The sequence below is a fragment of the Lampetra planeri genome, chromosome 18 (genome assembly GCF_965212315.1).
Source record: "Lampetra planeri chromosome 18, kcLamPlan1.2.h2, whole genome shotgun sequence".
NCBI lineage: Eukaryota > Metazoa > Chordata > Hyperoartia > Petromyzontiformes > Petromyzontidae > Lampetra > Lampetra planeri.
This window is the reverse complement of record NC_136124.1, coordinates 1,800,339-1,818,714: the sequence shown is the minus strand read 5'-3', so window position 1 is coordinate 1,818,714 and position 18,376 is coordinate 1,800,339. Positions and strand designations below refer to the sequence as shown.

The following is an 18,376-nucleotide window of genomic DNA, read 5'->3' as shown; positions in this document are numbered from 1 at the left end:
TACAGCGGCAGGCAGGCAGGCAGGCCGGCTGTGACTCAGGCTGTGACTCAGGCTGTGACTCGGGCTGTGACTCAGGCTGTGACTCGGGCTGTGACTCGGGCTGTGACTCGGGCTGTGACTCAGGCTGTGACTCGGGCTGTGACTCGGGCTGTGACTCGGGCTGTGACTCGGGCTGTGACTCGGGCTGTGACTCAGGCTGTGACTCAGGCTGTGACTCAGGCTGTGACTCGGGCTGTGACTCGGGCTGTGACTCGGGCTGTGGGGGAGCGATGCTCACCGTCTCGGGTTTCGCACACACGTGCTGGGGTTAATTGCCTCAATGGACGACGTGGTGGTGACATACGCAGCGGCCAAGTGTCAGGGCTCTCAAGTGAACTGCTACACCCGGGCAGCTGCCCAACTTTCAATTAGACCTCCCTGCTCTGCCTGTGATGCAGTCGACTCAACCACTCCTCACATCGCAATGCCCAAATCGATCAATGGCGGCGCGTGTGTTGAATTAAATCAACCGTGCCAGGGCACGTGCTTTGCGAGCGTGGACAGCGACTCACGTGGCCCCCGGCTGCTGCCCCCAAAATGCCACTTGTGCACGATCAGCTGAACGTGTCAACACTTCACACCCATTTGCCTCGTCCAACACGCCAGGCCGTGGCACCTGACAGCAAGACAGATGAGGCCGCACTGTGGGCCAATGTCATGTGCAGTTACTCGGTGGGATTCATTACAATCCCATGCTTTAAACGATATGCCTCATCATTAAAAAAAGGTTGGCTGCTCACTCGAATGAACGCTTATGATACGTAATATATATGTGCATAAAAGACGTGCGCGTGTCCTGGTGCATTTAGAACGGCTCAGAAACCGTCGGCAGAAATGCCCGATGTGACGGCCCATATCTGCTGACCTTTATCAGGCACGAATGCTTTTCAATTCACCGTATTGTGCTTCACGTCGCGTCGTTGCGCCCGTTGTTATTGCACAAGATACGTAAACAATGGATTTTCATGAATATCATGACATTTGCAATTGAGATGAAATCCAAGTTTTCTTGTGTCTCGGTCACTGTGATCGCTACCAACATGTATGTGGGCCAAGAGACAAGGCTGATGATCAAGAAATCCTGGTCGCAGTGGAAATTGTGTTTTTTTTCCTGACATTGAATCGAAGGAAATAAACCACTACAGTGGATAGGTGGAGGCAAGGGTGGGAGTGATAACATTTTTCTTGAGAAGTATTTTCCCATCTAACAGTAACAACCTTTATCCTATATCTACCGACAATCATTTGAATAATATTGATCATACAAAATTTGTACAAAATAAATTGTATATACAGTATTGCATATGTTGCATTCGTTTTAAAATGGTGTCTGCCTTGAGTTAATGCAATCTGGTTAGGAAAGAGAAAAACCTTGCTGCTGTTTTTATGTAAATTTGTTATTTTCATAGCAATGGACCTTTTAATCTGGCCAACTATTTTAAACTTGAAGCCCCACATGACCCCGTGTTGCCAGGATGCCACGATAAATACGAGTTCATAACATCGTGACGCACGATTTTAAACAGACTGCTGAAAAATCACGCAATGATGCTGCTGCTATAGATCCACAACCCAATATTATGTAACAGGTCAAACAAACTCTCCATTATCAATGAATATAGCATTAATAGGAGGCGCAGCCGTGGCATAAGGGTTAGCACACTGGATTGATCTCCTGGCACGGCAGTTGAAACAAAAGAGCAACTTTCTTAAATTAGATGTTTTTTTTATACCGCAGTTAAGCCGATCAGGCACTTCGAATGTGGTGGGCTAAAGTGTGGGTAGTCGCATCTCGTCTTGGGGTCGGACAAATACCCACTTGAGCTCCCTTCGGAGAAGGGCCATTTCATCAGCAGTGGCATGAGCAAGTAAATGCAGGGCTGCATCTTTACCACCGTTGCCTATAAATAAATAATAGTTTCCATTGTAGAGCCCCGTGGTGGATGATTTATGGCCACGTTGTGAGAATCGTTGTAGCGACCTTAATGAGACTGACAATGTAGGTGAATGCCGGACTGCTGCTGTAGAAGCAGTTCAATTCCCGCTCACGACAAAAAAAGTGGCGAAAATTCGAACCAGTCCTGGGCCTCCCCTGGGTCGACTCAGCCTTAAATGAGTACAGCACCGTGGGGAAACAAAGACGTCTGACTGGCCACCCACTCCACTCGTGGGTGCTCACTCACAGCGCTTGTTCCAGCGGTCTCATCAAGGCGCTACGCGGGGGATCTTTGTCTGTGCTGTTCACGAGCGGGGAGACGCACGGGAGCAGGAGAGGACTAAATGGGTCCACACTGCCGCATCGCTATGCCGAGTCTGCACATTCCATGCCTGGTTTATGTTACAGTCTCACGTCGGGGGTGTCATGCAACCGACATTGCATTCATTCATACAATTCTTCATCTTGCGTGGCGTACTGCACTACATACATTCCCCACTGGATTGTGCTTACTCGCTGTTCTTTGTAAGTCCGTGCTTCGTTGGGAGATCTATCTACCCAGCCACCCACCTAAACACCAGCCTATCTACCCACCTAAATAACTACCTACACATGTGCAGTGTCATCGCGGGATGTCACTGTGTGATGCCGGCCCCAGAGGGGCACGGCGTGCGGTGTAGCGACATCACGGACACCACGTGGTGTGGGTGCAGTATCGGCCCTAGAGGGGCTCGGTGAGCGCTGCCTGACAGCGCTGAGTGGCACCACACTAAACACAAAAAGCAGTTCTAAAGAAATTGAATTTCTATCGAGATTTAAAAGTGCATAGCTCCAGTCACTTCCTAATATCGAAGGAAATGCGTTCCAGATATCTGCAGAAGCACGCCTGAAAGCGCGTGATGCGGTAATCATCTTTGATTGATGGCTACCAACCCCCTAACCTGCCTATCTAAATGCCTACCTACCCATCCACCTACTGATCTAACACCTACCTACCCATTTACCTATCTGAATATCTACCTACCCACCACTCTTATCTCCCTCAATGCACACCTGCACAATTACCTACCTACCTGTATGCCTACCTAACTTAAATACCTACCTAAATACGAGGCATATGACAATTAACTCGCCCAACGATGGGCTGAATTTGTATTGTTTCCTTTTTTATATCACAGTTACTGATCACAGACCAACTTCAAAGTTCTCAAAACGCCCAAGTGGCAAGCAACAAACAGCACTATTGAAGTCGTAATAGGTGAGAGTGAACACGTTTCTTTAATTGGGCGAGACACTGACTTGCTTCAATTACAATCGATCCTGGTACGCACAATTCGATGCACGTTTCACGATCGTAGGGATCTATTTACGATTGACACATTAGGTGGTGCAAACGTTACATTCCCACTAAAAAAAAACCACAAAAAGACGCCGTTGTGGCAAGTAGCTTGGTATGCATTGTGATTCACTGGCTATTCAGTGGCATTTTTGAAGACAGGAGTTCAGCAGCAATGAGATGTGGGGTACCTGAATGTGTCACTCGCAGAAGGTTGTTCATTCGGCTGTGTACTGCCTTGCTGCTGAGGCAGCACGGGATTTATTTTGTTACTTTGGCGCAACGGTCCCCTTAATGGGAACGGCGTGCACAAGCAATTTAAAATGCACTCGGGCTTGCATGCTCAGTGCTGTGCACACTGAAGTCGTGTAATCGCGACGGGCAGTCCGCAAATGCTAACAAAGCGCAGAGTTCAAAAGGTCATTTTTGTGTCACTCATCAATGCCTAGTCACTCATGACAGCCCCACCAGACACCCTCGTCCTATTCACTGGCTTCTCCGTCAGCAAGGATGTGTGAAAAGCAAAACGTTGACGCCACGTTTAATTTGTTGCTGAAGCAGAGGTAAAACAAACAGCAGAGAAGCATTCGTGACTCAGATTAACAAGGGTTCTTTACACAAATCCAAGGTCATTTACCATCGCCCTTTGATGTATTTTCAGTCAAGGGAGATGTTCTTAAAGAGAACAAAATATATGTACTTTAATCTGTACATGCTCGGTTACAGCAAATAATAATAAGCTTGTGTGTCTCGAGAAACAATTATGTAGCGCCTTACGAGGTCAGCTGGAGGTTTTGCAGCGCCTAGAATGACTTACAGCTAACCGACAGGATTGCAATCTCGTGATTTGCTATCAGTTTCATATCCAGTATGTTTCAAAGAAATAAATAAAGTCAAAGCTATTTAGTAATATATGACACACAGTCTTGAGCTTGTTGATGACGAGCTTGTGAATGTAGTGAATTGTAAAACAATCATGCTCATTACCTGTACCCAATACATCATACGTTGACAAGACATTTCCTATTTATCATTCTTACGAGCACGTAAATTATAGAACCGTAACGTAGGCCCATGAATTACAATTTGTTTAGCGATGGGGTGCCCGGGAACAGTTCGGGTATCACTCACCACTGATGTTCACAATCAGAATCAGAATATTTATTTTGACTGGAGGAATCCGATGAGCTACAAAGCCCTTTGTCACAGACGTCCAGTAGTGGCCTGGAATTAAACTCGAGAGAATTCAAGATACAAAAATAGTCTCGTTTGCAAGTTTGACCCGGAGCATTATTCTGCCAGTGATGATTGCTATGCGTAATCCAAAACATAGTGTTATTTACAGGTTATTTTGGGATTGGCCAAATTTGAACCCTAACAATGGCACACAATACCCTTGCGAATGACGTCAGGAGATCTTGAACATCCACTGTGAAGCAGACGGCACGGAGAATGGTTACTACTGCTGCTACTCCCACCCAGGTTATTACACCCGCAGTTATAATAATCAGGGCGGCCACGTGTCTTTGTCTCCACCGCCCATTGCTGCCTCCCCCTATTAGTTGATGGATCTGTTGACCCCAAAAAGAAGACAAATTAAGCCTTAGAAGCTCCTCGTACTACCTCGGAAAGAAAGGCCTGCTCGATGGCCGTTCCCTCGTTGTGGAATCGCTATCGTCGCGCGAGGTTTGGGAAATTCAATCTAAACGAGGATATGTATTCATCCTGGAGAAATCTTACGAGCTATGAAGCTCTTTCTCACAGATGTCCAGTGGGGGTGGGTAATAACGATACAACGACAAACATACCAAAACACGATCGGAATGCAGAGTATTGGAAATGTGAACAAAGCACTTAAAAATATACAAATAAAACAAAATTATTTTTATCTTACCACATGAAGCCCACTGAGCTATTAGCTTATTTTTCAGAAGCGACCTGGTCACAAATGATAGTTCAGCAAAGTGGCTTATCACATGGATATTTATAGCAGCTAATTAATATAAATGCATGTTTCTTAACGTGGAGGGAAAACCAGATAACCTGAAGAAAAAATCCACGTGACCACGGAGACAACATGCAAACTCCAAATATACAGCAGCAGGCGTCAGGGTTTGAGATCGAACTCCCAACCTCCTGCATACCAGGCGAGGAAAACAACATCACACCATCGTTGCCGGCCGTCAGAAACCTCCGTTCACCCCTGAATCTCAAGTTCCTTCACGGATGTGTCGATGTCGTAAATCATCGAACGAGAAGCACAAGTCCGAGTCTGTCTGCGTCGTGCTTAAAGTCGTCGATTACTGATTGTGTTTGATTTGTTAAATAAAACAAAAGATCTTCCTTCCTTTATTATTGTTCGTTAACGAATGTGGTCATGTTAATGTATTTTTTTAGTTTTCGACCAGTTCCTTACTAGATTTGAAGTTTTCGTGACTGCAGGGATCCATACTCTTTGGTTCTTTCGGTGACTTTCCCGAAAGAACCAAAGAGTACAATTCCTTACTCTTGTGATGTGTAAATCATGTGCAGATACTTGCTGCTTGTATCGCGACCTTTGTAACCATGATTGTAACTAAGATCTGTACTGTGTAGCATCTATACTATCGCAAGATGCCCATGAAATAGAGCCGAACAGCTCATTGGGTACTTCTTGCTGAAATCAAACAAATCTCACTCCATTACATTCAATTACGAAACAATAATTCCGTGCAAAACAAGCACAGTTTTGCGATCTACAAATTAAACTTTTAGAAACAAAAACAGGAATACACACTCGCTGTAGCTGTGGTGTAAATAAACTGGTCTTAAATTAACGTGAAGTTTCCAACAGTGATTGTCCTATGGAGCCACTTACCCCTGCCATATAAACGTGGAATGTCCACAACTAGTTAAGCAATGCAAATTTGAGACGAGCATCAGACCTTGCTTGTTAGACCGGACGCTACTGTGACTTTTTGTGAGTTTCCACCAGAATCAGAATATTACATTTTTCCATGCATGTTGTGTAACAGTATCGAAAACAGTGAGTGACACGCGTGCAGACACACAGGGCTCACCAAGGTCTCCCTGCCGTATGTCTGTGCGCGTCGCCCCATTAATGATGAACTGCGGGTTTTCGCAAATGTCCTGTGCAAAGAAAGACATATAATGAGCGATGAGTTTATGAAGAAAACAGCCACAAAGCACACGGCTGTGTTGACAATGCAGTACAGTTAAAAACATTGTATCGTTTCCAGACCATTGTCAATGTACGTATGTTGAACTTCTTTCGCACCGTACGTAGCCAACCGTGATAATCGGAGGTGCGGGGAAAAGGACAACAACGCACGGCTGGAGGAAAGCCTCCCCACGCCACCGTGTTTGTTTGACCACAGCTCACCACGCTGATGTTAGCCATGGTTGGGAAGCGAACTCAGGTTGGCCTGGTTCGTCGCAAAGTGTGCAAGCCGTTGGGCCACCGCCGCACCCCCCACGTACTGAGTAAATAAGTGTGTTAGCCAACCCTTCCAATTCACGTGACAGGCGGCAAGATTGTTTTGCCGCACGTAATTTTTCACAGCAAAAAGTCCGCAAAAATGTATTCTTCGAAAAACCTTATCAAGCTCGTGTATATGGGTCTAAAACCAACAAGCTTTTAAACATCAGCAGCTTTCTGTATAATTCTAGAGGATTGGCAAGTATGTACATGAATGTGCTGAATCCCTGCCACAGCAATGTGGAATTTCCACCTTTGAATTAGGAGACAAATGAAGAGTATTTCGCTCGACCCAACACTCAACCACTGCAGCGCATCGCTTCTATCGCATCGGGATGCACACACACACACGCTGCATACAAACTTCGTCTTCAGCCTGAATGTTTTCACCAGGTTAATCATTATGTATATATAGCTGTGAATAAAAATAACACATATCCAGAAACATAATCGTAAAATAAGACTAAGTATTGCACCAATGTATTGCAAGGCCTATATGTGAATTGTATTTAGACACTAAACGGATACACATTGTGTCGTGTTTGAGATTATGGAATTATTTTAATTGACCAAGTACGCTGAATATAAGTTATTACGATGAAGTTGTGAAAATATAATGTTTTCCAATATTTAATAACATATACTCAGTTTTATTTTACCAATGCTTGCGAGAACAGGGCATCCTTAATATATATCTATATACTTTCACACACACATACCACACTCTACAAACAATATTACAATTATTTCATTAACACCTTAGTGTCAGTGTTTAACACTAAAAGCTTGCGGTTCCCGCAACCGCTGCCAACATTAAGACAACGAAGGGGTGGTTCAAATCTACCTTGGGTCTCTTCCAGCGAATACCCTTGGCTTTGCTGCACCGCCGACCCAGGGATTCGGCGTTGGCTGGGAAATAATCGTCGCAAAACAGGCTGCCCTCCGAGAGGCGCTCGGTCCTCAGCGCAATGTAGCTCTGCCCCACGAAGGTCACGGGTTGGTTCACGCTGCCAATGCCACCGCGCAACGCTTTGTAGCGCAAAATTCTATCGCAAATCCAGGACATAAATTCCCTTTTTGGTGGCATGATCGCTCCTGCCGCTGCTGCTGCGTTGTCGTAGTTGCCGCGAATTTAACTTTGCGTTTGCTTACTTTTATTCTCCTTTTTTAACTCAATCTAACTTTTAAAAAATGTGAATTAAAGTACAATTACTTTAACTTGAACTGAGGTTGACTGATCCCTGACCGTTTCTTTTGGCATCGTCCAGCAATCGTGCGGCACGTAGGGCCAACAAGGAACGATTTGGTCGTGAAAAAGCGCGAGTCGAAAATAAGAGCCCGCTTTTATTTTGACACCAAAATCCACAGACCACACAATAATCCTCTAAACCATCATGCTGGGAATGGCACACTGTGATTGGCCGGTCAAAGTTGCAGGATGGACCTGAAGGTGACTGACATCCATTTGCCACCGTTACTGCTCATCGTCAACGGGGGTGTTTTCAGAAAATAACGCTGAGTACTTTTAAGTTGTGCATTGTTTATATTTGTACAATGATACACGGTGTCATTGTACAAAAAGTTGACGATGTTTACTTACATACCGCTGACAAATTGTTATCATGAGATCAAATAATATTATCATGATAAAATTCTAGATTTGAAGCTTTCGTGACTGCAAGGATTCATACTCTTAGTTTTTTCGGTAAAGTGACGTAGGTAAAAAATAAAAAATAAATAATAATAAATAATATAGATAATAATAGCAATAAAATAATAAAGCACTTATTTTTCTTATTATCTCTATTATTATTTTTTACCGACGTGACTTTACCGAAAAACCCTAAGATTATCATGATATAATTAGCATGTAATGCCCCTGTACACAATTCAAATTATTGATGCAGTGTTCAATACAATCCCAACGAAAAACTATTCTACGGATATGTGCGGTCAACCTAATTACATACCGCACATTAAAAACATCAAGCTTTTCACGAAGGTCGTCTTTCGCCGGCCCAACATTTCACCCATAAAATTCCGCCTCAATGGGAAACACCGCACGCATCGACGCATCACTTCTAGGATTCACAAACACCCTCAATGGTCTCGCTCACCGCTAACCGAATGTCCTGAACGTGCGAATAGTAAACACTTTCTGCAGAGTTGACAGTTTCACAGAACGCGACTTGGTGCGCGTGCATGCGTTGTCTCCTCACTCCCCAACGAGCATTGTACCATAAGCACGCGGGGTAAAGGATTATGACGGTCGCCAGGAAGCAGATATAGCCTTCGGCCACAAAATGCCCATAGACTATACGGCTAAATCCACAGACAGCGCGATTTTCAAAACACACAAAAGGCACAATACGTCCCGCGATCACTGTCACATCTCCTGGCTCACTCTGCTGAAGTTGCATTGACATGGCTTAGGCACGTCAATGGTGTGTGTGTTTTTACTGCTCCAATGCCAAATGAATAATAGGGCCCTGTCACGTGCGCGCAGGCGAAGGCTCGGGTTAGACAGCGGTCTGCCGGTGTGCCCTCCCATGCCCGCCGCGAGCACCTCTCTCTCACACACACACACAAACCTATCTCACAACGCCCCAAGTGTGAAGTCACAATGCCGGCGGGCAGAGAGCGCGATTTGCGGAAAGTAACAGACGACTTCAGCAAACACAACCCTCCTCCTCCTCGTCGTCGTCGTCGTCATCATTATTTATAATGACTCGTAAATAATTACAGCAATTTACTGGCACGCGGTGTCTTGCGCCAAACAGTGACGACGAGGGTTAATTTCTCGTAAATAACAATTTCCAGGAATAAATTATTTGATTATTTGCCAATCCACTCCAGGATAAAGCCCTCGTCTGAATGCCGTGTCAGTCATCACGACGTCTTGTTTGACCGTGCATCGCCACGCTAGGCAGAATAGGTTGTGCTTCTCGGTGCTAACAGTGAAAAATCGAACTTTTAAACATTATGAAGATATATTATGTACAGTACATTGTTTTGGATCAGTGGAGTGGTGGCGAGGTGATTGGTTCGGACTCCACTCTCATCAGTGGCGAGCGATATCTGAATCGGTTCTGGGTACCCCCCTGCACATCAGCACATCACCCCCCCACCCCTTCACCATCCGACACTGACCAGCGTGGTGAGTTCGGGCCAAACAATTCGTCTACTTGACAGGGAGCGTAGAGGCCTTCAACCAGAAGTGGACTGCCAAAGCAGTATACACCTATTATTATTGTTTATTTATATATGGATGTGCATTATAAATAACTGACCCCTATATGACACAGGGTCTGTCTTGTAAAAAAGAAAGGGACTCACAATGGTTGCTCACCAGCTTCAAGAAAAGGAAACAAAAGGGTAGATCAAGTTGTGACATCCGGTCCATAAATCACTGCAGTCCCATGATTGCCTCTGGACACCCATAGACAGATGGATTGCTCTTGAGTGTTGAGAATGAGTCACGCTTGGCATTGGACTTGCTGAGGTTAGGAATGCATCACAACATCATTGCTTTATGCGGTTTTCCTTACAAGTGGCTTTGGATCTACATTTCATGGAAGGTTCATGAGCAAAACGATTTCCGCGCAGTGCACAAATCACATTGTGCATTGAAGCGTTTCTCGGGATGGATTGTGTTCTCATTCAGTGTTTCAACATCAAGGGACCTGCTTCACTTGTTAACAGAAAGGCAAATAGCTGCCGACATTTGACAGACATCTAACCGAAGTCCGATGTGTTTTCAGGGTTGTACACATCAGCCAGCTCCATACAGCACAAACTGCAAGGACACCTTAATTAGTTGTAAATAAACGAACCGTCACTGCATCCCAAGAACTCCCCAACCGTTCCACCGCAAGGCCGGCAAGAGAAAAGCAATTTCTGCCGACACACACAGACACGAGAGAGAGAGAGAGACAGACGCCCTCCACGCATGACCTTTTCACAAATTTGCGGGAAAGAAAAATAATAAATGGCGCCACCCCGGAGGGCGCTTGCTTCACCTTGGGACGCATCCACTGGAACTGCATCGGTGCGTTCTGGCTGAAGTAGATGGAGTTGTTGTGGGCGGGGAAGTCTGGGTCCTCGAAGAGCACGTCGTGGCTCAGGCACAAGGTGCGCAGCTCCTCAAAGCCCTTGCCCTGCGTGTCGATGAGGTACGCGTTGCGGTTGCTGATGGCGGTGTTGCGGTAGTTCCCCGAGGTGCCGTGCATGAACGGGTGGCCGGGCGTCGGGCTCGGAGCGGGCCTCGGCTGAGGCAGGATCCGCGTGTTGAAAATGTACGGCATCTTTGGGTTTGTGGCGGTGCCGTTTTAAAAATGTGTACGCGTTCGACTTCACCGTACTCTGTTGCCTTGTGCTGCACGGTATTCACCCTGCGAGGCATCAACACGAAGACTTTTTGAAGATGAATACACAGGTGAACATCTGTTGTGGCTATGCGAGCATCCTAATCACATTTGCACCCATCGTGTGAAATTCAACACTTCAGTAATTTTCTAATGTTAATGCCCAACACTCCATGAAAGAAAGAAAAACATGCACTTCTCTAAACACATGCGAGAGCTATATATATAGTACTGTCTGACATTTCCACCAGGAGGAAGCTTTAGCACAGGAGTGAGCGCACTGTGTTATGAGCCCGGCAACCTAATTATTGGCCATGGATAACATCAGTGGTGAGTGACATCTGAACTGGTCCTGTGTGGCCACACTGGCCAGTGTGGTGAGGTCTAATCAGCCCCATGACCGACGTGGTTTTGGGAGGCCTTCGCCCAGCAGCGGATTGCCAAAGGGCTGTGAATGATTTGCATCAGTAATCTTGTCTTGACTCTGGGCTGCTGGTGTTTCCATGTAAAATTCTGAAATATTTCCACCACTCAAAATGGGATCTTGCAATGACCTACAATAAATATACCTTTCCCCACAGACTTACAAATAATCACGTTATTTATTTCTACAAAAAAAGTTACTGAACCTAAAAAAGTTTTTCAGGAGGGCCCTGCATTATTCGTGTTTGGCAAATTGCTTTGACGAATTTCACAAGTCTTGACTTAAAGCTTTCGTGACTGCAGTAATTCATATTATTGGGTCATTCGGTAAAGTCCCGTAGATAATAATTATTTTCTTTCAACCTATCTACGTGACTTTACCGAAAGGCCCTAGAATATGAATTTGGCAAGGTTTGCAAGGAAAATTTCCCAATATTACCCACAAATTAAGCATTACTAAGTTAATTGTTGTCAACGTAATGTTACTATTCTTCTTCTTGGTTCTTTCGGTAAAGTCACGTAGAAGGGAAGTAATAAAATAATAAAAATAAAACATAATAAAATTATTCTCACGACGTTTCGGCCACAACGCAAGCAGCCGTCCTCAGGTGAAAACCAGGTCCGTTAAAAAAAAACTCTACCTATGCAGAGCCTTAAAAAATGCTTTGCTTTACCAACATTGCTAAACCATTGCACACAACAGCACACACTTTTCCAGAAAAAAGTATCCCAACTTCAGAGCACAAATCGTTGCAGGCAATGACTAAAGCGCTCATAAATGAACTTAGAAGAACAACAATTTCCGAAAAACTTCCCGTTTAAAAGTGCAATTACCTTTTGAGAGTGGCCGCAGCATTGCAAGGTAGAACGTCGTGCAGGCAGATACCGATCTTTAAAAATACCCCTCAGCTCGCTGAGGTTTCACCCCTGGCTCAAATCCACTTCCCGGTGGCACCAGGCAGCGAAGTTCTCGTCTCAAGGAACGCCCTCCCTCCCTCCCTCTCGCGTCTCTCTCTGCTCCTCACGTCACCTGAGCTCTCCCCGGCGCTCACCGTCCTCACACCGTGTGCCGATCCCAGGAACGTTACGAGGACGCGATCCTCCACGGCGTTGGCCGGTAAAGGGCCGGGCCCCAACCATCAAAAGTGGCGCTGTGCCCAAGGATGCGAGGCCCAGAGTGGGCGCCCCATATAGAGAGGGGCTAATTTTACACAGCGGGGGGGGGGGGTCGAGAGCTTACTCCAACTCGCGATGCCCCAGGATTATTTTCGGTGGCTCGTGCGTTTGTCCGTCCGCCCGTCCGCCTTTTGGCTTTTAGAAGCTGCCGACAGCGAGCCCCCCTCGAGACACAACACGCAGAGTCAATTAACGCGCAGAGAAAGGGGCCGAGAGTGGCGGCACGGAATTTGCGCATTTATTTCATTATTTAATTTCAGAAGACGTTTAAAGTCCCGCGATAACTGAAGCTATCGTTCAGCCATGCAGCGGCGGCGATATGACACTGCCGCCTTGTCAACACCAACACACCGAAGTCATTTGCAAATGCTAAAATCAATCACTTTCCCTTGAAGTTAGTGATTGCAGTACTGCTACCAAGTCAAAGCAACCAAGAGTCATTTGACAAACTGAACGCTCGAGTACCTGTGAACATGCATAAGAGGCAGTCAACAGTTTGTTGAGAATGAGGTACAGTGCCGAGAAAAAGTTTGCGAACCCCAATGATTATGGAAATTCCATAGTTCTACCATGAGAGCCTTCTTGAATTAAAGCCGGTCTTTTATTAAATATCCAATAGGGCTAATATTAAACAATTCCATGTCTTTTGAAGCAACATTAAGTATGAACTAAACAGAGTAATTACGGTTCAGGGTATGTGAAAAAGTGAACCCCTGGTTTCATTTGCTCAATTAAGGGAATCATTTGAATCAGGTGTTTCAATAATAAGGTAGATCTTCAGCGATGAGTTTGGGAGGTCCCACCCTGTATAAAGATCAGACACTGTGAGTTTGATCTTCACCATACAGGTGTGTGGAAACAAGTGACGCCACAATCAAAATAAATCTGAAGATCTCAGAAAAAGAGTTATTGATGCTCATTAGGCTGGAAAGGGTTACGAAAAACATTCTAAATATTTGGGGCTTCACCAATCCACTGTCGCCATCATTGACACAACCACGGATTTTGCATTGAATCAGACGATTCTAGAGGAGAATGTCAGGCCCACTTTCTGCTGCATTTAAGAATGACCAAACCTTATACAATTATCAAACTATTCTGATCGTGCCTCTCATGCAGTGAATGAACTTTTTGTAATAATCAGTGCACACCATTATCGGCAAAAAAAGCTCAAACGAGTTTAAAACACACTAAAACAGAATTCCATTAATGTCCAAGTTCATCCGTGATATTATTTTTAATGTGTTAATTTCTGGTTGTCAATGGATGTAAGGATTAACCCCTGTAAGATTCGATCGATCGTCACAATTCGTGATTTGATGATTTAATCTTGTTTTTGTTTTAACCTTGTGCAGCATTTACAATCTGCACTGGCTGCAGCGTTTCCATGACTAATCACAAACAATAAAGTCCATTCTGAAACGCACAACTGTTGCATGAATCACACTGCCAGTGTAGCAAAGCGTTTTTTATTTATTTATTGTGAAATCTCTAATTGCAATGCCTATGTATGTGTGCATGTTGAACTTCTTTTGCCTGACAAACGGTGTCAGACCAGAGGACGCCAAAATGCTCAAAAGAAAGTTGTCTCTGGTGTGGACCAATCAGTTTCAAAGACAATGCATAGAATATCAGAGTATGTTTTTTGTTTACATTCTGACCACAAGTATTGTGGTTAATGCAGACATGATTCCTTGTAAAAGGTTTCAGTTTGGTGTTTTAACATCTTAACACCTGTTTTTGTTGCCAGAAAAAAGGGGAAAACCTAATCTCATGTATTGTACAGTATTTTTATTTAGCTTATTTTGTGTATTGTAATTGATATTTTAATTAAAAATGATCGATCTTCCACGAAATATATACTTTCAAAAGGTCTACTGCATTCTATTTTATCATGTCTTGGGGCTGACATTTTCTCCTGTAAGCATGCACCTCCAATTATATGGGGAGTCAATGGGAATATATGGATGTGAATATAGAATTTCGCTCTCCGGACAACTTTTAAGGTACATATCTGTTCTGTATATAGAGGGGGGTACCCATATTGTAGTATTAAATTGCATTGCACAACTGTAAACATAGATCATTCTTTCTCTCTCCAGTTCCCATGCTCCGACTAGCCTATCCAATCCTACTTCGCCCTTTCCACATCACAATACCGCACTCCGCACGAGAGTTCTCGAGCAATGAACCGGGAGGGACACTCCGAATCCAGTTAGAAGGATTTATATTCTTAGGTTTTTTCGGTAAAGTCACGTAGGTAAAACATCAAAATTAATGAAAATAAAATAAAAACAAAAATCACGACGTTTCGGAGGCAACACAAGTCTCCGTCATCAGGTGGGACCGTCACAGCCGAATTAGCTGCATCAAGTGAGGCAATGATTCAAGAAGTAATCCCTTATAAGCAAGTTGAGGGGGGAGGAGAGGGGGGCGGAGCTCATCAGAATGTGGTAGCCAATGAATGGAACGTATCGGGAGGGAGGGGGGCGGGGCTCAAAGACAGCAGAAGGATTTATCCTGCAGGTTTGCAAACCATCCACGTTCATAATAGAGGTATGTTTTTTTGGGTTAGATCGCGTAGAAATATATAAATGTGTCGTTAGAACCCGCCACCACTGACTAACATCCACGTTCGCTCTTTGCCGTCGACCCTCAGAAAAAAAACTATTCTAGCACAATTGGCGCGGGCAATACAGGAATAGAGTCCTGGGTGTAACGCTCAACTGCACCCTTTTGATGGCGTCACCTAAACAAACACTGCGAGAGACACCAGAGTGGCCCACCTCAATAACCCTTCCCTGGTCACGACGCAATAACACGGAGCTGAAGAGGTGGGTGTGGGATTGGGATGGGATGGAGGGAGGTGGCGGCAGTGGCCTGCCCCCTTGGGTACGCAGCCGAGGGGAGAACGCAATGATCTATTTCAGCCACACCTGTGGCTGTATCGAATTTGCCGACCCACGGCCAATCACTGGTTTCCGCCTTCGAAGCTGCACTGTCACCCTGACCCATAAAATGTATATTTGGCAACTCGGCTGCTGTGAGAGATGATGACCTAAAGGAAGGAGTGTGTGTGTGTGTGTATTAATATGCAACTGGGTTTGGCTCGCAACAGGATTGTATCGAAATGGTCAAGGCTGGTTGGTCAGGCTCAGGAAGACTTGTGGCCCTGTTTTAAGGTGAGGGAAATGCTCCAGTCGGAGGCGATGGGAACGCCCACATTCTTGACAACCAGCACCGATGAGCTGGCATTGTACCCGAAATGGAGTGTCTTCTTTTTGCCACCTACACAGAACAAGCACACGAGGGGACATTTAGCGGAGCAGGGGGGGGAGGTGTCCTGGAAAAACTTTGATAACCCACAAAGTGTCATTGTCAAGAACGTAGAGAGGGCGTTTGCTCAGGGTGGAGTGGTGGCGTCGTGGATGAACCTAGCGAGCCGAGCTCACTGGGGAATGATATTTGACATATGAATTCATCATTCTCGGCCTCCCTTCGCCAAATCGCACTGACCAGCGTGGTAAAGTATGGTGAAACAACCCTTAAGGCCGACACCGCATAGGAAGGCCTTTATCCAGTCGTGGATTGACAGAGGAGTGTATATTATTATCAATATTTTTTATGTAGAATAAGTGGATAAAAAAAAACGTGAATGCTTAAGTTAATTGGGCAGCTACCTGTGGGGAAATTAATAATTATCAAAAGTGGAGTGTAAAGTGTTTTAATGAAACTAGCATGGTTGCTGCGTCTGTGAATGTATACATAAAATAAAAGAGTTAATGAAAGAGATTAAAAAAATCAATAAATTGGTCCCTGCAATACAATTCAGTTGTGAGATCGCGCACAATTGTGTCATTCCGATTTATAGTTGATATGTGCATTCGAACTAATTTCTGTCATTAAGATCCTCCATCACCCCACATAGCTAAACTAACGAAACTGTCGCGTGTAAAAGCGTTTAAACGCTGCACTCATTAATAATCGCTTCAGCTCACCGCTCAGCTCAGAATCAGAACCTTCGTTTATCCCGGAGAATTCCCACGAGCTATGAAGCTCTTTTTCACAGGTGTCCAGTAGACGAACAACTGTCGCAACCAAATCCGTCATCCGCCTGAGCTCACCTGGCAGCGAGCGCAGGACGCGCACGGGACGACGCACACCCAAGACCACAACCTTCTCCACCTGCACGCGAGACTCCATGGATCCCGCAGTGTCCAGAGACCTTGCCAGGGGAAGAGAAACAACCGCACCCATCACCATTCTCTCTTGAAACCAAATCAAAACCTCTCGCCACAAACGCCATCGCAACTCACAGCCATTCGTCAATCTACCGCTGGATGATCGAAGGTCTCCCCGCTGTGCCCTGTCAATCACGCGGTTGGTGTGTTCACACTTCACCGCGCGGGTGGGTAGTGCAGGTTGGTGAAGGGGGGGGGAATCGCAGGACAGGTTTATATATCACTTGTCACTGATGTTAGCTGTGGAAATTCATGTCGGCGGGTTTATAGCGCGGTGAGCAAAAACGCTGCGCAACTGCCCCACTCCAATTGCCATTTACACTAAAAAATATATAATCGGCTGATCTTGTGGACAGTAATCCTTCCTCAAGGAGGGCAGAAATATGTATTGCCTTTATAGTTGTGGATCAGACTTCACAGCGAGGGATCCTGAGGACACGATTCAACTGAAGAGTGATTTCTATTCGGACAGTGCAGAGATTATAGGGCTTGTCGTCGCTGCAGCGGTCACATGAGCCAATCACGTATGATGTCATTTAAATCGAAAACAAATCGATTCTCGCACGCATGATTCATGAGCCGTAAGAATAAACTTTCCTCGATGACTCGGGCGACTCAATGCGGGCCTAGCCAGCAGGCTTCTGCAAAGCATGGAACATGGCTCGCACCTGCAGGTGAGCGTGCTGTCGCTGAAGCTGAAGCCGCGGTGCAGGAACCGCTGTTGGGTTTTGTAGAGGAACGAATGGCCGTCGTCTATGAACAGTTCTCCTTCAGCACAGCCCTGCGCACAGAGCAACAATCAGCGAAAACATCATCATCATCACAATAATGCCAATGGTGGTGAAATGCTAACTGGCTCGCGCTGTATGCAGGAGGTCGTGGGTTCGAGTCTGAGCCTGACGCCGGCTGGATATTTGGAGTGGATTTTTCTCCGGGTCCTGCGGGTTTTCCCTCCACATTTAGAAGCACGTGTTTAGAGTATTCGGCTGCTATGCATTGCCACGTGATACGCCACTTCGTTAAGCTATCATTTGTGGCCAAGTCGCTTCTAGAAAAAGAGCTTCATAGTTCTAGATTTGAAGCTTTCGTGACTGCAAGGATTGACGCTCTTAGGTTTTTTCGGTAAAGTCACGTAGGTAAAAATAAAGAATAATAATAAATAATAAAAATAAATAATAGAAATAAAATAATAAATCATGACGTTACGGACGCTTGTGTTGCCTCCGAAACGTCGTGAGTTATTATTTTATTTCTATTATTTTTTCCATTAGTTATTTATTTATTCTTTATTATTTTCATTTATTTTTTACCTACGTGACTTTACCGAAAATACCTAAGAGTAAGAGCTTCATAGCTCAGTGGGCCTTACCTGGAAAAATAAAA

General features: G+C 45.1%; 2 protein-coding genes across 6 annotated transcripts in view; both read right to left on the bottom strand.

Moving 5' to 3' along the window:
• LOC144723471 (calpain-3-like) overlaps positions 1 to 12,544 on the bottom strand; it is a 58,457-nt gene extending 45,913 nt beyond the window's left edge. For 2 of the 3 annotated variants that reach the window (XM_078602252.1, XM_078602254.1), the window contains exons 1-3: positions 12,411 to 12,544; positions 10,809 to 11,180; positions 6,371 to 6,440 (exon numbers count right to left, since the gene is read on the bottom strand). In XM_078602252.1, the coding sequence (XP_078458378.1) occupies positions 6,371 to 6,440; positions 10,809 to 11,093 (355 nt within the window). In that variant the 5' untranslated portion in view covers positions 11,094 to 11,180; positions 12,411 to 12,544. Of the gene's footprint in view, positions 1 to 6,370; positions 6,441 to 10,808; positions 11,968 to 12,410 lie in introns of those variants that run through there. The other variant, XM_078602253.1, reaches the window with a different exon arrangement.
• A 424-nt stretch (positions 12,545 to 12,968) lies between these two features.
• The window catches only part of GANAB (glucosidase II alpha subunit), a 29,169-nt gene continuing 23,761 nt past the window's right edge, over positions 12,969 to 18,376 (bottom strand). For all 3 annotated transcript variants that reach the window (XM_078602249.1, XM_078602250.1, XM_078602251.1), the window contains 3 exons: positions 17,662 to 17,774; positions 16,877 to 16,977; positions 12,969 to 16,040 (listed from right to left, as the gene is read on the bottom strand). In XM_078602249.1, the coding sequence (XP_078458375.1) occupies positions 15,907 to 16,040; positions 16,877 to 16,977; positions 17,662 to 17,774 (348 nt within the window). In that variant the 3' untranslated portion in view covers positions 12,969 to 15,906. The remainder of the gene's footprint in view (positions 16,041 to 16,876; positions 16,978 to 17,661; positions 17,775 to 18,376) is intronic.